Consider the following 25542-nt stretch of genomic DNA (forward strand, 5'->3'; position numbering starts at 1 on the left):
TCCAGGAATAGGAGATGATAAAACATTTTGTGGCTTATTTTTAATTTTATTTTCTAACTGTGGAGTGCTACCTAAGGTACTAAAAAAAAAGAAAGAAAAAAATTTGACATACAGCAAGATACCATGGCAACAAATCATAACCTAATTTGCATATTTTGTTAAATTTCGTGATTTTCCTTGTTTTTTCATCAAATTTTAAGTATATTTTAGACTGAAAAAGTATGTGCGCACCCAAGAAACAACTTTATATTTGGTGAGATATATCCAATAGTTATAATAAAGCTTTTGTTAAATTATTTTGTTGTTTCTTGTCTGCGCAGGATGTTTCCACAACGGAAATAAAGTCAGAAAACTGCATAAATTCTGTATTTTTCATCGTTTTTGTGAAAACAGTACATATTATGAAGTAATTGTGATGTCATCAGATAAATATCTTAATGTTTTTCATTTATATTTCTTGACCCTATGCATTTCTAAACATTATGTGCCAATTTGAAATAGTTATCAAACATTTCATTTTCTTGGCCAAAACTAGGCCTTAATGCCCCTACTCCTTTGAGGCCAAAATCGGCCCTTACCAGACCTTCTCCTTTTAGCAAACAATCAGTAATCCTGAAATAACCCTGTAAATGAAGTCATGAGATAACTTTAAATAGTTTTAAAAGTTATGTCCAAATAAAGGTAAAATTATCCTACTATGTTCTATAATAGTAAACCATTTTTTTTTCCAATCATAATATCCAGGATAACTGCAAATTTGAATCAAAAATTTAAATACAAATAATTTATCACAATATATATCAGAATCAGGAATCTTGTATTTTGAGTACTTGCACAAAGTTTTTAATCACAAAATGACATAAACTGCAATCAGAGTAAACCATATGGTCTTGTCTGAAAGTCTCCACGCTGCATCCTATTGTTACAATGAATCAATAATCATTTATTAACGGATATATCTTCCCATTTCTACTTCCGCAACTTTTATGACCAATCAAAAACTTTCAGCTTTGAAAAAATACCAAATATTACTTTTTTATACACTTTAAAATGCAAACATATGAATAGTATAATGATTGCTTAAGCAATGACAGCTTGCTTCAATTTGTTTCACATTTGATAAATATAAAAAAGAAGATGTGGTATGATTGCCAATGAGACAACTCTCCACAAGTGACCAAAATGACACAGACATTAACAACTATAGGTCACTGTACTACCTTCAACAATGAGCAAAGTTTTTTTTTATCCATCCCTTAAACATTTTGATATTATGTTTAATTTACATTCATGCATGTAGATTACAAATAAGGGTTAAAAAAAAACAGTAACTTTACAGCTTTATGCAAGTATCAATACCTTTTCAGTTCTTGACAAAACAAAGGAGTAGGGCAACAGTTACGCCATAATGTGCGTCTTTTTCAAAAAAAAGCAGAAAACTGCTGAATTTATGCAGTTTTACAACCATATTTCTTTCCTTCATGGAAACATAATGCACAGTCAAGAACAATTACCAAATAAATTTATAAGAGGAACTATTGACATACTGTAAATTCAGAAATTATTGCGATGTTTTCATTTTTGGGAAAAATGTGACAGGGTAAACATTATAATCGCAATACCAATAGTTTAAACATGCATTTTGATTTTTATGCCCCATTTATGGGCATTATGTTTTCTAGTCTGTGCGTCCGTTCGTTCGTCAGTCCATTCGTCTGTCCCGCTTCAGGTTTAAGTTTTTGGTCAAGGTAGTTTTTGATGAAGTTGAAGTCCAATCAACTTGAAACTTAGTACACATGTTCCTTATGATATGATCTTTCTAATGTTATTGCCAAATTAGAGATTTCCACCATTTTCACGGTCCACTGAACATAGAAAATGATAGTGCGAGTTTCAGGTTAAAGTTTTTGGTCAAGGTAGTTTTTGTCGAGCCTGCAACTTTTGTTGCAGAAAGCTCGACATAGGGATAGTGATCCGGCGGCGGCTACGGCGGCGGCGGCGGTGTTAGCTCACTTCTTAAAACCTATATATTTTAGAAGGTGGAAGACCTGGATGCTTCATATTTTGTATATAGATGCCTCATGTTACGAAGTTTCTGTCAGTCACATGTCCATTGTCTTTGACCTCATTTTCATGGTTCAGTGCCCACTTGAAAAAAAAGTTCAGATTTTTTGTAATGTTAAATTCTCTCTTACTATAAGTAATAGGATAACTATATTTAGTATGTGCGTACCTTGCAAGGTCCTCATGCCTGTCAGACAGTTTTCACTTGACCTCGACCTTATTTCATGGATCAGTGAACAAGGTTAAGTTTTGGTGGTCAAGTCCATATCTCAGATGCTATAAGCAATAGGTCTAGTATATTCGGTGTATGGAAGGACTGTAATGTGTACATGTCCAACTGGCAGGTGTCATCTGACCTTGACCTCATTTTCATGGTTCAGTGGTTATAGTTAAGTTTTTGTGTTTTGGTCTGTTTTTCTCATACCTTTATGCAATAGGTTTACTATATTTGTTGTATGGAATGATTGTAAGGTGTACATGTCTAGGGGGCAGATGTCATCTGACCTTGACCTCATTTTCATGGTTCAGTGGTCAAAGTTAAGTTTTTGAGTTTTGGTCTTTTTATCTAATACTACATACTATATGTCATAAGTCAACTATATTTGGTGTATGGAAATATTTTATGATCTATATGTCAGTCGTGCAGGTTTTATTTGACCTTGACCTGGTTTTTACGGTTCATTGCTCAGTGTAAGGTTTTTGTGTTTGGTATATTTTCTTTAACTATAAGCAATAGGTCAACTATATTTGTTGTATGAAAGCATTGTTAGCTGTACATGTCTGCCAGGCATATGGTTCATCTGACCTTGACCTCATTTTCATGGTTCATTGATCAATGTTTAGTTTTCTTGGTTAATGTTAAGTTTATGTGACAGTCAATAAAGATTTATATTTAGGAGTATCAACATAATATCAATGATTAGTAAAGAAGGCGAGACATTTCAGTGTGTGCACTCTTGTTGATGAAGGTGAAGTCCAATCAACTTGAAACTTAGTACACATGTTCTCTATAATATGATCTTTCCAATTTTTATGCCAAATTAGAGATTTTCCCCCATTTTCACGGTCTAACATAGAAAATGATAGTGCGGATGGGGCATCTGTGCACTAGGGACACATTCTTGTTTCTTACATGAATTAAACAGGATTTTTATTAATATCGCAAAAATTAAATTTGTCTAAAATGACAAATGCCCAATAATAAATACATGCAATAATTTTTGAATTTTGAGAAATCTCACCAAATATAGACTTGTTTCATAGTTGCCAACATGCTTTTCCAATCCAATGTACACGTAAAAGTTGATATTATTCTACAAATGAAAATAAAGAAGTTTTACTAAATATACAAGTTTCGTCATGGTTTGTTGCCATGGTATCTCAATAAATGTGACATTTCTTCGTATTTTCTTAACACCTTTTACCTTGGTATAGTTTTGAAAAATTTAATAATAGGTATGATAAACTTTTAATTTGCACTAATATTTTGGTCATTTCACCCACGATAACTTTAAAAGAAAAATGCAAACTGTTTGATGAATATTATAGTATTGTTATTTATAAAATGAAATATCATAGGAACTGATTGAATTTATGAGAAAATTCGGTTAAAATAGTGCTGTACTTACTTTTCAAACTGAACAAATTGAGAGTAAAACAGTGATCATTATTAACGATGTCTGCTCATTGTTGAAGATGATATACATGTAGCATCCTGCAGATGTTAATTTTTTGTTGCTTGACGATTTGAGATTGTTGTCGCGACTCCTGAAATGTTTTTCCATGTCAAGAATTGTTTTTTTTTATCAATCTGACATTTACTGTTAATAGTAAATTAATGTCAGACTTGCAAAATAACTTTTCAAATTAATGGAGGATTTCCCCCCAAAGAGAGGTGTTGACATTACATATGAAATCCTCAACATATATAAAATGAATACTTAAGGTGGTACCTAACACTACAGGGAGATAACTCTGTAAAGTCAGCTAAACGTTTTAATAACGTGTTGTAAAAGGAATATTAAGCTTCTCAATGATTAAAATTGGTGTTTGTCAAACTGCTGTATAACCAGTATAATTTTTCTGACAAAAAGGTTGGTTCAAAATTTTTGAAATTTTTATATTTTTATGCCCCACCTACGATAGTAGAGGGGCATTATGTTTTCTGGTCTGTGCCTCCGTTCGTTCGTTCGTTCGTCCGTCCGTCTGTGCGTCCGTTCGTCCGTCCGTCTGTGCGTCTGTTCGCTTCAGGTTAAAGTTTTTGGTCAAGGTAGTTTTTGAAGAAGTTGAAGTCCAATCAACTTGAAACTTAGTACACATGTTCCCCATGATATGATCTTTCTAATTTTAATGCCAAATTATAGTTTTGACCCCAATTTCGTGGTCCACTGAACATAGAAAATGATAGTGCGAAGTTCAGGTTAAAGTTTTTGGTCAAGGTAGTTTTTGATGAAGTTAAAGTTACATCAACTTGAAACTTAGTACACATGTTCCCTATGATATGATTTTTCTAATTTTAATTCCAAATTAAAGGTTTAACCCCAATTTTCACGGTCCACTGAACATAGAAAATGATAGTGCGAGTGGGGCATCCGTGTACTATGGACACATTCTTGTTGTTAAAAGGTTAAAGTAAATAATTTGACAAAATTTTATGAAAATTAAACGAGCCAAATTAATTTTGGTGAAAGTGTTGGGTACCATCTTAAACAGGCTGTCAAAGGAGTTCAGAATTGACAAAAGCCTATATTTTGTATACTCATTCAAAACCATAAAATATTAGATTGAAACAGATGGTCAAATAACCTTGAACTAATTTAAATACATGTAGTTTAAGGTCCTTGATATCAAAGACTGTCAGTCGTAATCAACTAATTAAGTAAAACATTTTTTAGTGACTGTCCACACTTTAAGATACTAGTAATATACTTTTATGATTTTTTGAATATTGTTATTTTGTTATTGATAAGTTTTTATTTTATAAATCAGTTTTAAGAGGCCCATAAAGTGGTATTGACATGAGACTTGATGTAGGTATTTGTTTAAATAATCTATTTAGTTTCATGAACTATATTAAATTTATATGAAATGCCACTTCAGACATTATATTAAATTTTTATGAAATGCACTTGAGACGTGAAATGACATTATTTTGACTAAGTTTATTGGTGGAATGTTTTGATTATTTTGTCATGGATCTAAATTTCATTGTTGCCATGTATAGTATAGAGAATGCATGCTAAGAGATCAGTGGCGGATCCAGAATTTTTCATTAGTGGGGGCCCATTGACTGCCTAAGAGGGGGCCTGCTGAGGTCATGCTTCAGTGATTCCCTATATAATTTACAAAATTATTGTCACTGGGTATGTACTTGCATGAGCAACATGTGGGTGTGACATGTGGAGCAGGATCTATCTACTTGCCATTTAGCACCTGAGTGAGCAACATGTGGGTGTGACATGTGGAGCAGGATCTACTTGCCCTCTAGCACCTGAGTTCACATCCAGTTTTTTTTATGGGTTCATTTTGCTCAGTCTTTGGTTTTCTATGTTGTGTTTTGTGAACTATAATTGCTTTTTTTCTTTTTTTTTTTTTTTGACATTATCAGTACCTTGAGTTTGAATATGTCAATTCTGCATACAAACCTATAGAAAACTACTACTTAATTTGTGTTTAACCTTTACCCACAAAAAAAAAATCATGACTCTATCATATAGTATTTAATATTTTAATTCCTGAAGGTTTCAGGATTTTATTTCACAAAAAAACTTACTATTAAGATTGATTGTAAGTCATGAACAATTCAGAACAATTTTAGATAAATCCCAGTCGTAAGTATTTTGTGAAATACTCTTGTCTTTGACGTCATTTATAAGTCAAAATTTGTCTTAATGTGAATCAAATGAGTTAAAATGGACATATTTAAATGTTATTCATCTACACTAGAAAGTGTTAATTTTTTAACTGAAAATACAGTTGGATCCATGTGCAGTTTACAACAGTTTATAAATACTAGAATAGCTATGACTATAAGTGTGATGGATTTATGGAACTTTTTAGCTGCTGTGTTTGTTTGTATAAGGGGAAAAAATGACATCAACAACTGGAAAATCAATTTTTATTTATGTTTGATTTTACTGTATAGATATTACATTCTATTGAATTAACAGCATTACAAATACTGATAAGTGAAACAGTAATAAAGTCTGATAAAAATTTACTTTATAGAAATGACGAGAAATATAACACTCTATTATTACATTAACTGTCATTTATAAATATAGATTGCATTATTTAAGCATAATTGCTCGAAACTTTAATAATGTTATAGATTTTTATGTGAATTGGGCTTTAGCTGTACTTATTGTCGTATGTCGTGATTACTGTATTTTTCTGATACAAAGGGAAAATTCAATATCATAATCAGATGCTATGCATTGAGGTTAAGCATAGATTTATTCAATAGCTAAAGGATATTGACGTGAAAAATGGTAGTGTTGTAGATGTGATCTATTTATAAATCGTACATTGCACATGGTTGTTTATTTCTGTCAAAACAATCATGTTGAATTTTAAGCTTACAGCATGGGTTGCTATCTGATCGAATCTAATCTGCAGTATGGAACTCAGTTTGACACAGTGGAAGCATATTGATGTTGATTGCTATTGTACATTTCAGTGAAATATTTTATTGGATTTTCAGACATGAACATGGCCAGTTAGAAGTTTATTAGCTAATGATTTTCACATGTTTCTATACAAAAATTTGTGTAAAGAGTGAGTTACATAAAAGTGATAGAAATTAAAACAGCTAAATATTTGAAGAATGGCAGATCTTATTGTTTGGAGTGTATTGATTACTTTGGATAATTAAGAAACTAGGCAATTAAATGTTAATTTTACAAATTGTACAAGACAAATAATGCCGATAATGGAAGAACTATGTAGCCACTGCCTAGCAATGCTTTAAAAAAATGGTTGCTTTATATAAACATTTTAAAGAACATTGCTCAATTTATTAACATGTAAATTGTATGCACAGTAAACATTTTATGACATTTCTGTATAATAAGATCACCAGGGACAACATTCAAAAACATTGAAACCATTTTATATTCCACATGATTTTAAGTACAAATTAACAGATGAAAAGAAGAATTGGCTTCATATGATTTTATAGGATTTAACATGGGATGCACAAGGTAAGGCTATAAATCTTTTTTTTTTATGGAAGAGGTTTTTAAATTTGTGTTTCATGACAATATGGTAGAGATTTTTTATTTTTTTTTGGGGGGGGGGATGTTGTGCATGTACTGTTTAACTTAACACCATGTCAATATGATTGTGGTGTTGGTAGTTAGCATCACACATGATGGGGTGCAAAACAATCTAAAATATTTTGTAATTCCCCTATTCCTATTCATGTATAACAAGATTTATTACACTTTTGGCTTTTGTCATGTTAAGGTGCAAGTTCCTAGACTATGATAATTTTACTACTGTATGAATATCTAGAGCAGTGAAATGGTAAATTAGAAACAACTCAACAACACATGACATTTTATAGAGGTCAATATACATACTTCAAGAATTAATGAGTGTCCATACTGTATAAGGAATGAGAGACAGCGAGAATTACTTCAAATGTAACTACATGTGTATTAGTAGGAAAAAATGAGTTGCAAGATCGACTTTTATGACATACTGTATACTATGTAATTTACACCTCTGTAAATATAGACAATACAGTTTCCCAAAGGAACTTCTTTTATGGTAAAAACTGTGTCCTTTATTTTTACTATGAAGTTTTGTAAAAAATTACATCATAGAATGGAAAGTTAATATGCACTTCTATTTTTTTCAAAGGTTAAAATATAGGGCTGTGTGGCATATTATCAACATTTATAGGCCTCAAACTTCTGAGAGTAAAAATTTATTCTAGAATTCTGTATTACCCCTGGTTTAACTTCGAGTCTTCCTCAGAATTCAATTTGACCCACTATGGACCATTTGTATTTACACTGTTAACTTTTGCAAGTTGTGTCACTCCAAAATGAAGCAGTTTAATATCATAACTGGAAACCAGTTGGTAAACAAAACAAATTATCTATGAATGTTAAATTTCTCCGAGAAATAGTGGTGGTTTGTGACACAACTGCATTTAGAAAGTGATTGTAGAATGAATATTGCCGTCTATATTGTGTTTGGTTACTTTTATCATGGGGTTGCTGTCTAGTTGACATATACCCACACATACACAACACTGGCATTAGCTATTAATTACTCTGTTTTCATTTTAATAAAAAAAGTATGAGTGCCAATGTTTTTGGGGTTCAATCCCAAAATAGGTTTTATAGAATTTGTATCAATTGTTCTCAATTTTTCATACAGTATATAGGATAAAGACTGGTCAGCTTGAAATCCGAATATGGTGCTTATATAGGGTGACCTGTTCTCCTATGGACTAGACTTTCTTTGATAAGTAAAAGGATTTTGAAATCTATCTAAGTGTTTTGGTGCAGTCAAAATTGATATTTGTATCACATTTATATTTTCTAGTCTAGAAATGCATGAAATGTTTGCCAATGGACATCATACCCCAATTTATCATCATTATCATTCTTGATAACATTTACTATCAGATATAAACAATGCATTTATTTAATGACTCCAGGGACTTAGAGATATAACCGAACGACTGAAATCCACAACTTAACAGAAGTAACCATGACATTGACGAACGACGGATACAGCAAGTGATGACTTATTCATTGTTAAGTCTGTTATCTATTTTCTGTGGTTCATTGATAATGATTCATGTACCTTGTTTAGCTGGTTGCCTCTTGTTTAGGTGTTCCTCATGATTCAGTAAACTGTGACCTTTTGAGAACTCCTCTGTTCTGGGTGATTATTTTATACCCTGTATTTGTAGCTCTCTTGTTTAGGTGTTCTCTGGTGTTCTTTTATACCCTGTACTGTAACTTATTTCTTAACATACTCCTGAAGTGTTGACAAACTGACATTTAATGTGACCTTCAGACATAAGACATCCCTATAAGATTGAAACCGAGAATCTAGTAAGACCAAACATTATATCAGTGAGTTTGCTGCTGACAACAAGATTATTTAATTTCTATTTTTTATTAATAAAACATATAAATAATTTGGCCCTTGGGAGTCAAGTACTCAGCTAAGGGAAATTTAGCTCCAGGCCCTGTCGACGACACTTGGTGTAGATGGACCAAGCCCCATGGACATGGACACTCCGTCAACCAACCGGAACCAGATGAGTTCCTATAAGGGTATGAAGCGTTGCTCCATCTCATAGCAGGTGGCTACGATAAAGGGGGTTAGATTGACGGTGGAGAGAGAAATAAATGTAGATGTATTACATTTAATGACTTGGGGGAAATGAGAAATTAGACCAGTGGTCAATTTCGAAAGGGAGTTTTGAAATTGAAGAAAACCACTGGTTTGCTGAGACTGCTCCCATATACAGTGAGTAGTTGAAGTTGATTAATGGGAGGTGGGTGGGTATTTTGTAACTTTATGACAACTTATGTTTGACTTTCCCTGTCAGCAGCAAAACTCAAAATGACCAACTACCTAGCATCCTTGTGAAATTTGAGAATGGAATGTATTACTCCTTGCCTTATAACCAAATAAGGAGTGATCATGTAGACTGTAGTCCAGGGGATTATCAGTACCAAAACCTGTGCTACACCCATGCAGATTATGATGTCATTAAATAAACAGCGCTTATATTTACATAATATAAGCTTCTATTTATTTAATGACTCCAGGGACTTAGAGATATAACCGAACGACTGAAATCCACAACTTAACAGAAGTAACCATGACATTGACGAACGACGGATACAGCAAGTGATGACTTATTCATTGTTAAGTCTGTTATCTATTTTCTGTGGTTCATTGATAATGATTCATGTACCTTGTTTAGCTGGTTGCCTCTTGTTTAGGTGTTCCTCATGATTCAGTAAACTGTGACCTTTTGAGAACTCCTCTGTTCTGGGTGATTATTTTATACCCTGTATTTGTAGCTCTCTTGTTTAGGTGTTCTCTGGTGTTCTTTTATACCCTGTACTGTAACTTATTTCTTAACATACTCCTGAAGTGTTGACAAACTGACATTTAATGTGACCTTCAGACATAAGACATCCCTATAAGATTGAAACCGAGAATCTAGTAAGACCAAACATTATATCAGTGAGTTTGCTGCTGACAACAAGATTATTTAATTTCTATTTTTTATTAATAAAACATATAAATAATTTGGCCCTTGGGAGTCAAGTACTCAGCTAAGGGAAATTTAGCTCCAGGCCCTGTCGACGACACTTGGTGTAGATGGACCAAGCCCCATGGACATGGACACTCCGTCAACCAACCGGAACCAGATGAGTTCCTATAAGGGTATGAAGCGTTGCTCCATCTCATAGCAGGTGGCTACGATAAAGGGGGTTAGATTGACGGTGGAGAGAGAAATAAATGTAGATGTATTACATTTAATGACTTGGGGGAAATGAGAAATTAGACCAGTGGTCAATTTCGAAAGGGTCCAAAAAGTCAGGTGTGAAGCAGCTGAGTGACCCCCAAGGTTATTTTATGCATCTGTAATATTAGTAATAAATTTTTTTCAGTAAAACATACTTATGTTTATTGTCTATCTTTTTTTCTTTTCTCTTTGAAAAAACAACTTTTCTTTGTGAAAACACTTGTTTCTTAAAAAGAGTTCTGACTTTTAACTTAAAGCAGTTTGTTTTGTAATTTGGAGAGGCTTTTTACTTCATTTTTACATTATTTGCAATGTTTGTTAGTCACAGCCTTCATTGTCAATAATATGTTGTTTAATATTCAAGGTTTTTTCTTTGGCAAAGCTTGAGAGAAAGCTTTAAAGAAAAACAAGTAATAAGCTTTTTCAGAAAATTTAAAAAACACATGTAAAGCTGTTTAAATAAAATGAGAGTTTTGCAGAAAATATGATTGCCTCAACAGACATATGTACATATTTTTGGGTCTAGATCATATATTTTCTTTTGTTTATTTTAAACTTTGGCAGTTTGCTCACAAACATCTATAATACTAAAATTACGAGGTCCATATTGTCAGCCGTCATCACGTAAAAACGATGAATCAAAGAATTCAACTTTATATATAACTAATATAGTACTAAGGTGTAGATAAAAAATTACACCACTCCAGGCCCTTTTGTTTTCCACGTAATTAATATTGCCAATAATTAAGAAGTTCCGGGTCGAGTCCGATACCGATACCAATAGTATATTCACCTGTTACCTATTACCTTATCTGTACGTTCCGCATCTGACAGGCGCACCAACAAACGGTGTATTCAGGATTAATATGCTATATACACGGGTCATAATCACAGGGTTGATACTACTAAATTGTCGAATTGTTACCTATTGTAGTATTTTAATCAGTAAGACTTTCTAGGATAACAATACGAATACTAAAAATCTGGACTAAAAATAAGGTGTATAGGTACAGTTTTCAATTTGTTAGCGGGCATGACGTAAAACAGCGAGTCAAAGAATTCAACTTTATTTATAACTAATATAGGACAATGCTGTGGATTAAAAAATACTCCATTCCAGGACCTTTTGTTTTCCAAATAATTAATATTACCAATAATTGATAAGTTCCAGTTCGACGGGTTCAAACAGAAAGATTTGAAAGCATAGAAAACTGTGTATCTTATAATCGGCATGACTTTATCAGATGACAATACTAATACTAAAATAATGCTTGCGCATAATTATATACTTTAATTCAGTCACGGACCCGCGATATCACGGGTGTGTTCTAGTATTCATTAAAATTATCCTAACTTATTTTCAAAATTATGTGCACAGTATTTGCTCACATGAATTAAATTTCTTAAAACCATCTTTGTCTATATAAATTTGAATCTGTTCCAGATTTAGATATAAAACTTACCACTCTTCGCGTCCTACTGCCAGTATTCCTTCTTAATTAAAAACTGTTAAAACAAGACCCTAAACATTTCGTGGTGTTTGTACCAGTTCCTGCTATCTGTGAGATAGGTAGGTACCAGGCAGTATCTATGCAGGGGTTGTAAGAAACAGAGCAAAGTCTGTATGCTGGATTTTCTCACTTTGTTGATGACCAATTGTGACCTTAGCTGTTTTCTGCTCTTTCAGGTCGAGTTTTTGACTCTGACACATTCCCCATTTCCATTCTCAATTTTATCTGTGAGAAAGGTTGCTTACTACCAAGCAGTGTCCATACATACAGATGATGTTAGAAACATAGCAGTGTCTGTACCAAATTCGTGCTATCTGAGAAAGGTGGCTGCCAAGCAGTGTCTATACATGCACATGATGTAAGAAACAGAGCAGTGTCTGTACCAAATTCATGCTATCTGAGAAAGGTGGCTACCAAGCAGTGTCTAAACATGCACATGATGTAAGAAACAGAGCAGTGTCTGTACCAAATTCATGCTATCTGAGAAAGGTGGCTGCCAAGCAGTGTCTGTACCAAATTTATGCTATCTGAGAAAGGTGGCTACCAAGCAGTGTCTATACATGCACATGATGTAAGAAACAGAGCAGTGTCTGTACCAAATTCACACTATCTGAGAAAGGTGGCTGCCAAGCAGTGTCTATACATGTACATGATGTAAGAAACAGAGCAGTGTCTGTACCAAATTCACGCTATCTGAGAAAGGTGGCTGCCAAGCAGTGTCTATACATGCACATGATGTAAGAAACAGAGCAGTGTCTGTACCAAATTCATGCTATCTGAGAAAGGTGGCTGCCAAGCAGTGTCTATACCAAATTCATGCTATCTGAGAAAGGCGGCTGCCAAGCAGTGTCTATACCAAATTCATGCTATCTGAGAAAGGTGGCTGCCAAGCAGTGTCTATACATGCACATGATGTAAGAAACAGAGCAGTGTCTGTACCAAATTCATGCTATCTGAGAAAGGTGGCTGCCAAGCAGTGTCTATACATGCACATGATGTAAGAAACAGAGCAGTGTCTGTACCAAATTCATGCTATCTGAGAAAGGTGGCTGCCAAGCAGTGTCTAAACATGCACATGATGTAAGAAACAGAGCAGTGTCTGTACCAAATTCATGCTATCTGAGAAAGGTGGCTGCCAAGCAGTGTCTATACCAAATTTATGCTATCTGAGAAAGGTGGCTGCCAAGCAGTGTCTATACATGCACATGATGTAAGAAACAGAGCAGTGTCTGTACCAAATTCACACTATCTGAGAAAGGTGGCTGCCAAGCAGTGTCTATACATGTACATGATGTAAGAAACAGAGCAGTGTCTGTACCAAATTCACGCTATCTGAGAAAGGTGGCTGCCAAGCAGTGTCTATACATGCACATGATGTAAGAAACAGAGCAGTGTCTGTACCAAATTCATGCTATCTGAGAAAGGTGGCTGCCAAGCAGTGTCTATACCAAATTCATGCTATCTGAGAAAGGCGGCTGCCAAGCAGTGTCTATACCAAATTCATGCTATCTGAGAAAGGTGGCTGCCAAGCAGTGTCTATACATGCACATGATGTAAGAAACAGAGCAGTGTCTGTACCAAATTCATGCTATCTGAGAAAGGTGGCTGCCAAGCAGTGTCTATACATGCACATGATGTAAGAAACAGAGCAGTGTCTGTACCAAATTCATGCTATCTGAGAAAGGTGGCTGCCAAGCAGTGTCTAAACATGCACATGATGTAAGAAACAGAGCAGTGTCTGTACCAAATTCATGCTATCTGAGAAAGGTGGCTGCCAAGCAGTGTCTAAACATGCACATGATGTAAGAAACAGAGCAGTGTCTGTACCAAATTCATGCTATCTGAGAAAGGTGGCTGCCAAGCAGTGTCTAAACATGCACATGATGTAAGAAACAGAGCAGTGTCTGTACCAAATTCATGCTATCTGAGAAAGGTGGCTGCCAAGCAGTGTCTAAACATGCACATGATGTAAGAAACAGAGCAGTGTCTGTACCAAATTCATGCTATCTGAGAAAGGTGGCTGCCAAGCAGTGTCTATTACATGCACATGATGTAAGAAACAGAGCAGTGTCTGTACCAAATTCATTCTATCTGAGAAAGGTGGCTGCCAAGCAGTGTCTAAACATGCACATGATGTAAGAAACAGAGCAGTGTCTGTACCAAATTCATGCTATCTGAGAAAGGTGGCTGCCAAGCAGTGTCTATACCAAATTCATGCTATCTGAGAAAGGTGGCTGCCAAGCAATGTCTATACATGCACATGATGTAAGAAAGTGAGAAGAGGGAGTCTGTACCAATTCAGGCATTGTGAGATATTTGCCTACCAGGCAGTATCCTAAATGCAGGTGATGTAAGAAACAGAGCAGTGTCTGTACCAAATTCATGCTATCTGAGAAAGGTGTCTGTACCAAATTCATGCTATCTGAGAAAGGTGGCTGCCAAGCAGTGTCTATACATGCACATGATGTAAGAAAGTGAGAAGAGGGAGTCTTCAGGCATTGTGAGATATTTGCCTACCAGGCAGTATCCTAAATGCAGGTGATGTACGAAACAGAGCAGTGTCTGTACCACATTCATGCTATATGTTAGGAAGATGGAAAAACAGCTATCAGATAGTTTCTCTTCATGCTGGTGATGAAAGAAACAAAATAGTGTCTGTACCAATTCAAGCTGTATGTGAGAAAGATGCCTTAGCCAGGCAGTATCTATACCTGAAGATGATGGAAGAAATAGAGCAGAGTCTGTACCAACTCAAGCTATTTTGTGAGATAGGTGAAAAATTAGACACCTTTCAAATAGTTTCTACTCATTTAGGGAAAGAATAAAAAACAGAATAGTGTGTACCAATTCATGTTATCCATGAGAAAGGTGGAAAGATAGCTGTTAGGTACAAATATGTAGTTTTTACTCATGCAGGGTTTGTAAGAAATGTCAATGCTATACTTTCACTAGTGTTTTTGGGAAAAAAATGCTTTACCATGTTTGCAGAAACTGAAAAATACAGAAACTCAAGCTTAACTTTCTGGATGCTCAAACCTTTCCCTTTTGTAAAAATTCTTTGAAAGACTTTGAAGACTACTCCTGCCTTCAAACACCTAGTAAATAGTAGGGTTTTTCTTACTTGAAATTCTAGATTGTTCTAGACAGAGATTGATTCCTTTTACACTATATTGAAACATCTTTGTGATAATATGCTTGTTTGGATTCAATCTGTCTTACAAGTCTAAGATAATATATATAACATATAAAAGGTCAAAAATTTTTGGTTGTAAATTTGTTGTAATGAGAACGTGTGTATGTGACAGCTAGTTTCATTTGATTTTAACCGAAATTTAATGACCTTGAAGGGGAGAAATTTTCTCATTTAACTCTAAGGAACGTCAGCAGTTTGTGGTTAGTGTTTAGGTCAGTTCATGTAGTACCACTAGTTGTAGGTCAATGCTATTTGGTTGTTTTGTTACATCTCATTTCCATGGAGTTTATTAACTTTGTTATGCCCACCTCCTTAGTCATAATCTATTGCCTTTGAAACCTTTTGCCTAGTTTACATGTTAAAGTTCCTGATTAGGTAAGTTTGAGATGAATCACTAATGGTAAGTCAATGATATTTGGTATGTAGTTGTATGGACATTTGGACATCTCATTTCCATAATTATTATATGGCCCTACTCTCTCATGTATCATATACTTTAAAAGTTTTGCATAGCTACAAGTTAAAGTTTGTGGTTAGGTCATTATAAAGAGAACAACTTATGATAAGTCAATGGTATTTGGTATGCTGTTGTATTAGCATTGACAATTCTTATTTCCATGGTGACTATTTGGTACGCAGCACCTTCAATCATGGTTCATTGAATTGAATGTTTTGCATAAATTACATGTATAAGCATTTTATTTACAACATTTGCTTTCAAAAATATATAAAAGCGGGACATGGGGGGCTTGGGCGCCAAGTGATATAAGAAGTTCTACTTCTGTAATCACAAGCCAGTCAGCATTCAGATTATGAGTAATTCTAACATGACCTCCTTCAAACTCTTTGAGTACACACCTGTGGTAAAATATGAATATATTGCCAGGGCTGTTCCGATCGTACTCCCACGTCATATGCTTTTTCATGTATGTGGTGCCCGACGTCATAGAACAATGAGGTAAGAATATAAGCATTTTACGGAAAAAATACACGCTTGTGAAACCGAAAATAATCACAACAAGGAAACGTAAACAAACGATGCTAAAATGTGGTATAAATGTGATATAAGCAATTTTTTTTTTACAAATTAGACAAATAGTAAATTATCATTTAAATTCATTCAAAACTATCTTAATACATTATGGTAAATAGTTTAAGCATGTCACTAATTTAGTTTGCTCCGTTCTTTTACGCCAATTTGAAAGTGCGTTTAATTATGAAAACGGCAAATATTTGCCTCCACCTAGAGCACTTCGATTCAAAATAATTGCTGTATTTGTCCTATTAGAATTGAAAAAATTCATGGGGGCTTGAATATAAAATAACGATATATTCAAGCCCCCATGAATTATTTGAATCTGCTAGTGTGGGAGCACTCAAATCCATTCTTAATAAACTAGGATTGTCAGTTTTCCTATTGAAGGTCAGTGATTTTCTTGCTGAAATTTAATTAAAGAATTAAGAAAATAAGGGTTAAAATGTGGATTAAGAATATAAAAAAAAATGTTCGTAAAAGTTTAAGAATAAAGTAATGAAGTACCACTTCCAAGACACTCTTGAAGGCATAAGAAATTTATTTTCTTCTTGGATGAGAAATTGTTCATTAGAATGCATATATAGCGTACCTCCTTGTCCAATCCTGTTTAATTGAACATATGTAACATGACTTTTTGGCATGGAAAATGTTAGTTCATTTGTACTCTCACCAATATTCATAGAAAGTAAATTATTTTCCTCAATCACCTTGAATCCCTCATTAATTTCTCATCTCTTACATTGATTGATTTGTTTTTCCTGGATATAATCCTGTATTTATGTTTTAATGTGACAAACCCTCATATCATAATCTTTTATCAATATAATTAGTGGTAGAAAAATCATATAAAATTAATATAAACTTTTGCCATGTTTTTATAGGACCCCAAACATTTTTTGGGATCGTATAATGGTATGATGTCGTCATCTGTGTCATCGTCGTCCGAAGACACATTGGTTTACGGATAAAAACTTTAGTTAAAGTGAATAGATCGTCATGAAATTTTTTTAGAAGGTTTAATACCTCAAAAAAAGGTTGGGATTGATTTTGGGGACGAAGGTCCCAACCGATTAGGAATTAGGGGCCCAAAAGGGGCCCAAAACAAGCATTTTTCTAGTTTCAGGATATTAACTTGTGTAGAAGTATTTCAATTGCTCTGAAATTATACCGCAATGTTTAAAAGCACAAGTAGAAGGTTTGGATTCATTTTAGGGGTTATGGGGCCAAAGTTTAGGAATTAAGGGCCAAAAAGGGGTCAAAACAAGCATTTTTCTAGTTTCAAGACAATAACGTGTGTTATTGTATGGATCTCTCTGCAATTGTACCACAATGTACCATATAATAAAGGGGAGGCTAGGATTAAGTTTTGGTTAATTGACCAAAATATATAGGAATTAGGGGCCAAAAAAGGGCCAAAAAGAAGCATGTTTCTAGTTTCCAAACAATCATGACAATAACTTGTGTTTAAGTGTATGGATCTCTCTGAAATTGTACAACAAGGTTCAATACTACAAAGGAAAGCATGGGATTGAGTTTAAGGGTTATTGCTCCGAGGAGGTTTCAAAAAATTGGGTGGGGGGCTTTTTTCTTTACCATTTTTTGAAGGGCTTCCTTTTTTTTCAAAATTTTTCAAATTTTGAATTTTTAAGTTTCAAGAAATCTCCAATTGCACAGTATTGCATGTATTGTGCAATAGATTTGTTAGATCTTTGACCACATTAATTTTGTGACGAAAACCTATATTATGTCAAAAATTTGATCACAATCCAAATTCAGACAGAATCAAGCTTGAATATTGTGACCAAATTTGCCCGAACTGTTCGGGGTATAACTACTGGGGTCGTATAAAGTTGCGCCCTGTGGAGCACCTGGTTATTAATGCAATGATTGCAATAAAAACTCCTATAATTTTTTATTGCATAATAATAATTAAATTAGTATGCAGCACTGCTTAAAATTGCAATAAGAAATGCACTTCAAAAATTCTTAAATTTTGTAATATAATTTTTTTTCTAAGCTTATATAATGAATGAAAGTTTATACAATTTGGGTAAACAAAGACAAAAATGCAATACAAGGTGTTTCTTTTTAAGACGTATTGTCTTGAAATACACAGAAAGGTGTTATTTGTGTACCTTAACTCTGTGTACATCGAAAATGTTAGGTGTTATTATATAACTCCAATTTTATTATGGAAATATCTAGTTATATATGTTGAAAAGTAAATAAATGCATGCAAAATAAAAACAAATCTGTTCAATTAAATGTCAATTAAAAGTTTTCTGATAATTTACAATTTACACAGTCATTTTTTTTTTTTTTTTTTTTTTTAGAAAATCAGTTGCCCATATTTGTTACCTTTAATGCAGGCCCGTAGCCAGGAATTTCCAAGGGGGGGTTCGTTGGACTCATGAACTCGACTTTAACAGTCACAATTTGAAAAAAACGTTGACTTTAACAGTGCTTATTTGATTTCAAGGGGGGGGTTCGTCCGAACCCACCGAACCCCCCCTGGCTACGGGTATGAAAGATATTGAAACAAATTTATCAGTGTCTTTAATGTTTGTTTGAGAAGCTAGTTCAAAAGTTCTTAAAACATCTATCAGAATTATTGATACAAAATAATACAACAAGATAGGATGAAATTTATAGCTGTAAAAAATAACTTCAAAGCTGTCAGTGTTGTAATTCTGTTATGAGGATCTAGATGGAAGTTACAGGATAGGGAATAATGGACCAAGTCAACAAAAAAAGAAAGAATCATAAAATATAAAAAGTAGACTGTTACAGACTTCAGTCTTCACGCTGAACTGCTAAATCTACAGGCCCTCAGCTCAATTTTTGAAAATTTTTAGTTAGATTGTGTTGGCCTGTAAGTCGGATTTTTACAGGCCCGAGAGCAATTTTACAAGCCTGGACTGTCTGGGCTGCCACTCGGCGTGAAGACTTTAGAGAAATAAGAGCAAAAAAGTAAAGAAAACAGAATACAAGGCTAATTAAAAGAATAGCGAATAATCGAAAATTGAAAAAATAGAAAAAATAATTATCTAAAAAATTCAAATAATATGGAAAAGGAAGACAAACAAGTGCTATAAAATGGAAGTTAATGGGATGCTAAAATATAAAGAATAGTGCATATTGGGCAAAAAATAGAGAAAATAATTACCTAATAATTAAAGAATAGAGAAGTGAAGGACTCACTTGTTCAGACCCTCTATTATTGGTTCTTAGTATCTGTTTCATCTATGTTAGAATAAGATACAACTAATGTGTTACATTAAAAAGCCTTTTACATCTTTCAGAATCATTAGATATCACTTTGTTGTTATATTCTTCAAGGAATAGCTTCTAGGACATTTATTTACGGTAATAGAGAAAATTGATAGATTCAATATCAGAAAGTCTTCTGAAAAGATTGGTCCAAAAATGGTGATTTAATGGTGTAGGTCCATTGATTTTTCAGCTTTTGTAGATTGTAAACTAATTGCTTTGAACTTCCCTATCTTTTCTATTTGAAAATAATTGTTTCTTGTATTGGGGAAATGTTTTTTTTTTTGTAATTAATTCATAGATGTTGTATTTGACCAGTACATTCTATTATTTCGTCTGATTGGTGAATGGTTTATAATGAAACACTTAATGTGTTGCATTGTGGGTATTCCTTGAAATGTTTTATATTGTCTATTCTTTGCAGATAGAGATTGTATTGCTCCTTAATATGAATTTCATCCCCTTAAATATTTGATAATCATGCACCCTTGTAATTTGCCTTTTCTGAATCTAAAGGATTATGGGTGATCTCATAATGTTCGTACACCAAAATGAATATGACGTTACGTCATTGGTTCAATTTCCATTGTTTAGAATGTTTTAAACAAATCACAACGTTTTGATGTACACTATTGAAAATATTACCCAGAATGTATTAGATTCTGAAATGGAAAATTAAAACATGAATGACCATGCAAATCTCTGAAAAATATCACATGCTGATAATTCTTGTATGTAAATAATTTCAGTTGTCAAATTCCTTCTTACAATTAATGGCAGCCCCATTTTAATGCTTCCAATGGGCAAAGTCATACAATGTAACACTGTCATTAGAAAAGCATGATTTTCCTCAATGAATGACAGATCAACAGTTTGTTCAGTTCACATGGCTTATTTGTTGATGTGAATGAAAAATGCTTCAGAAGCCACAATAGTTTGTTTGTTTCAGGTCTTCTTGACTTTTGCTTATATTCTAAATCTTAGAATTTAATCTTGAAAGATCAATAGGACCAACTGGCCCTTCATTTTTAAATGCCAATGCATAGATATCTGGGAAAAAGATCAAGTAATGCAAACTGTTGGCAGAATGTGTGATCAGCTTTAAGGAGGGTTGTAATAAAGGTAAACTGCAAAATTAACCATATTAACATTTATTGAAACAAGTTCAGAGAAACTTGCCCTACCTCTTTCAAAAGGAGATGAACAACATCAGCATAGGAATTAGATTTCACACATTTCAAAATATTATTAAGACAAAAGTTCAAGAAGTACAAACTGATAGCAGATATATGTGAACTAGTTGTACAATGTCATTGACAGATTTTGAGCAAAGAAATGAATGACATTGCATTTGACTGATCTTAATATTAAAGTCGTCTGTAGCAAACTGTTTCAGATTTGCAGTCTTGATCTTGTAGAGTACATACATATGGACTCACAATTTCTTTTGATACTATCTATGACATTTTCTCTAAGCTTATAATGAATGTTGTTTTTTTCCAGAAATATTGTCTTGAAATGCACCGAAATGTGTTAAGAGTTGTACCTTTACTCTGTGTTATCAAAAATGCAGAAAAATGTTAGGTGTTTTTTTCTATTGAACTCCAATGTTATACATTTGTAGCTGATAAAGTTTAGTTATATATGTTTAAAGGTAAATAAATGCATGCAAAAAAAATTTAAAGATCCCTTGCAACAACTTACTGACAGTTCTATAGGTGTAAACTGCATGGCAAAAATTCCTCCAGTATCCCACATACCCTCATTTTCCAGTCCAAATGTCATGCCCTTCAACCCTGTTGACTTACCTTGAAATATTTGCCACTGGCAGTTAAGCAAGCAGCAACCAATAAATTCATAATTGCCTTATAGTTTAAATTGATCAAGATAATGATTTGTTTACTTTAAAATTTGATTGGTTTCTGTCTAAATAATTAATATGATTATAATTACAAAGCTATTGCAACAAGATGATTGACTGGAGGGGGAAACAAATCACAATCAATCACTTTACATGGGGGATATTCTTAAATGAATTTTGAACTTGATAAATTTCTTGTGTCAGAAAATGGAATGCCTAGATTGAAATCAAATGATATATCCTTATGAAAAATGATTTAATATTTTTGACTCCCTAAGATTTATTATGTAGAGAGGTTAAACCAGCTTGGAGAAATTCATATTAATGAATTCAATGGATTAAGTGATGTTTATTTTCAAATTTTAATTGTAAATCAATTTGTATAAGGATAAGAAGATTTGTTTACATAAATAAGGCCGTTAGTTTTCTGGTTTGAATTGTTTTACATTATCTTATCGGGGCCTTTTATAGCTGACTATGCGGTATGGGCTTTGCTCATTCTTGAAGGCCGTACAGTGACCTATAGTTGTTAATGTCTGTGTCATTTTGGTCTTTTGTGGATAGTTGTCTCATTGGCAATCATACCACATCTTCTTTTTTATATTGGCATGATCAGGGGCGGATCCAGCCATTTAAAAAAAAAGGGGGATGGTGTCCCAATCCAGGACAAAGGGGGTCCAACCACATTTCTCCATTCAAATGCATTGATCATCCAAAAAAGGGGGGATCCAACCCCTGGACCCCCCCTGGATCTGCTACTGATGATTGTCTAAGAGACAACTTACAGTACCACCAGATCATTTTCTGGATATGGTAACTAAAAACTTATTATACCCCATTTATGGTCATTATTTTTTTCTGTTTTTGCGTTCGTTTGTTTATTCGTCTGTCCATCTGTTCATCCTGTACGTCTGTCCTTCTTTAGGTTAAAGTTTTTGGTCAAGGTAGTTTTTGATGAAGTTGAGGTCCAGTCAACTTGAAACTTAGTACCCATGTTCCCTATGATATGATCTTTTTAATTTTAATGCCAAATTAGAGTTTTGGCCCCAATTTCATGATCCACTAAACATAGAAAATGATAGCGCAAGTGGGGCATCATATACTAAGGTCACATTCTTGTTTTTTTCTAGGTTCATAACAATTACTTTATACATTGTTGTTTATACTGACTCAGCAGATTGCTCAAAATTTTTCCATGTTATATTTTTTTCAAGGATGCATTTGCTTACTTTAATTTTATGTTCTGAACTCTTCAATGATTTTTTTTGTGGCTCGATATTTTATGAAAGTTATTGGTATATTGAATGATATTTAAAAGTTTTAAAGTTTCAAAACTAAAAGTTAAAAGCCAAAACTTAAAAATATGAATAATTTCATATTTATATAATGAATCATGGATATATTATAACATTATGCCAAAAATGTGTACTTCAATAGCAACATGGATCCATCCTCTAGGTATTAAATAGACTAGCATATTGTTACCTGCAGAGTTTATAACCTCTAATTGTAACCTACGTAGGTAACTAACTACAAGTATGCTAATTACTTATGACATGTAGTTGTCTATAGAGAAATCTTAGTTATATTGTTTTATCTTAGAGACATCCCTTCATCAATTGCTTCATAAAGTGATATTGGTCCAATTATATTCAGTTAATGTGTTATATCTGTCTGAGATGCAGATACCTGGAGAGAGTTCTTTTAACATGTTACTTTCCTGCACCAGAAGCAATCATCATGGAGATGGAAAATATATGAAATAACAAACGTAAATCAGTTTTGTCCTAGTTGTATCAATATTTCTACATTATCTGAGCAACAAGTCTTTTGATTCATGTCAGCAATGTAAAAATCTGGTTACATATGTTATGTAACAAGCCTTAAAATTCATGGCAATGTAAGAATCTTTAAGTTACATATGTAATGTAAAAAGCATTTAAATTCATGGGTAATGTAACTGTTTTTAAGTTACATATGCAAAGTAAAAAGCCTTTAAATTCATGGGCAATGTAACAACCATTATGTTACATATGTGATGTAACAAGCCTCTAAATTCATTGGCAACGCAATAATTCATAAGTTACATATGCAATGTAACAAGCCTTTAAATTCATGGCAATGTAAGAACCTTCAGTTACATATGTTTAAATTCATAGGCAAAGTAACAAGGCTTTTAAAAGTTGCATATGCAATGTTACAATCCTTAAGTTACATATGCAATGTAACAAACCTTTAAGTTTATGGACAATATATAATAATCCGTAAGTTACATATGCAATGTAACTGAAATCAAAAGACATTGATTCCCTTTCATCAATTTCTTTTTACTAAATAACGAAGTTACATCTGTATAATTGATTACTTTATCCTTTTTGAATAAAGGAAGGAAAAAACCTGAAGGAAATCCGTAAGAATTCATAATCAGACCATTAAGAGTTCAAAGACATTATGTCTTATTTCTTGGAGTCGATAAGAATAATAAGATCATGGTATTTGTCAGTTTATCAATAAAACACTCCAGTTTCTGTGGCTGTTTTGATTATAACAAGAGGTTCAATAACATGTAGTTAGGCTGACATGAAAGAATTGTGTATGACTTGATGAAATCATCTTGTCTGCCAATAGATCAAGATACAATAAGACAGAAGGCATAGTCCACAAGGAAGTAATAAAACTTGATTAGAATAAATAGGCAAGAAGGCATAGTCCACAAGGAAGTAGTAAACTAGACTAGAATAAATAGGCAAGAGGGCATAGTCCACAAGAAAGTCATAAAACTAGATAAGAATAAATAGGCAAGAAGGCTTAGTCCACAAGGAAGTCATAAAACTAGATTAGAATAAATAGGCAAGAAGGCATAGTCCACAAGGAAGTAATAAAACTAGATAGAATAAATAGGCAAGAAGGCATAGTCCACAAGGAAGTAATAAAACTAGATAAAATAAATAGGCAAGAAGGCATAGTCCACAAGGAAGTCATAAAACTAGATAAGAATAAATAGGCAAGAAGGCTTAGTCCACAAGGAAGTCATAAAACTAGATTAGAATAAATAGGCAAGAAGGCATAGTCCACAAGGAAGTAATAAAACTAGATAGAATAAATAGGCAAGAAGGCATAGTCCACAAGGAAGTAATAAAACTAGATAAAATAAATAGGCAAGAAGACATAGTCCACAAGGAAGTAATAAAACTAGATTAGAATAAATAGGCAAGAATGCATAGTCCACAAGGAAGTAGTAAACTAGACTAGAATAAATAGGCAAGAGAGCATAGTCCACAAGAAAGTAAAAAAACTAGATAAGAATAAATAGGCAAGAAGGCATAGTCCACAAGGAAGTCATAAAGCTATATAAGAATAAATAGGCAAGAAGGCATAGTCCACAAGGAAGTAATAAAGCTAGATTAGAATAAATAGACACGAAGGCATAGTCCACAAGGAAGTAATAAAACTAGATTAGAATAAATAGAAAGAGAATTGTCACATAGGTCTTTCCTTATAAGGTTATGATATAACATTATAGCTTGATGCTATTGATTTGATCATTGGTATATTAGTTTTATCATGACAATTTAGACATAATTTGAATTTTGTTTTGGTCTGATAATTTTGTGCAGAGTTATGGTCCTTGGATTTAAAAAATTCACCAGTTGAATTTGTTTTAACTGGTAGGGGACTATATATTGCCATGCAATACTCTCAGAATGCTTGTTTTTTATATTTTCAGCTCATCAATTGCAAGTGAGAAGAAGCAATCACCTTCCCCTAGCAGTAACAGTTCAGTAGATTTCAAAATGGCGGGACAAAATCTCCTCCCAGCATTCCCTGCAGCAAACAGTCCACAAAGACTACAGTCCACAGGCAGGGCAAAGGTTGCACTAAAACCTGGGAGGTCTCTTATGGACTGGATACGACTTGGACGTAGTAATCAAGACTTAAACGGATTCAAAGGCAGTACTATGGATATATCAGTGGAAGAATTAACAAAACATAACAAGCAGGAAGATGCATGGATTGCTATCAGAGGTAAGCTTTAATAACCCATAGAGACAGCAACCCAATGACAAGAAAATAAATAAAGACTTTAATTTGTCT

The 25542-nt window shown here is 33.5% G+C and overlaps 1 protein-coding gene across 4 annotated transcripts in view; it reads left to right on the plus strand.

Annotated features, from left to right (window-relative positions):
• Positions 1 to 25542, plus strand: part of LOC143047635 (cytochrome b5 reductase 4-like) — an 81870-nt gene that overhangs the window by 18122 nt on the left and 38206 nt on the right. For 3 of the 4 annotated variants that reach the window (XM_076220803.1, XM_076220802.1, XM_076220804.1), the window contains one exon: positions 25175 to 25473. In XM_076220803.1, the coding sequence (XP_076076918.1) occupies positions 25242 to 25473 (232 nt within the window). In that variant the 5' untranslated portion in view covers positions 25175 to 25241. Of the gene's footprint in view, positions 1 to 6497; positions 7266 to 25174; positions 25474 to 25542 lie in introns of those variants that run through there. The other variant, XM_076220801.1, reaches the window with a different exon arrangement.

Source organism: Mytilus galloprovincialis, chromosome 10 (genome assembly GCF_965363235.1).
Source record: "Mytilus galloprovincialis chromosome 10, xbMytGall1.hap1.1, whole genome shotgun sequence".
Taxonomy (NCBI): domain Eukaryota; kingdom Metazoa; phylum Mollusca; class Bivalvia; order Mytilida; family Mytilidae; genus Mytilus; species Mytilus galloprovincialis.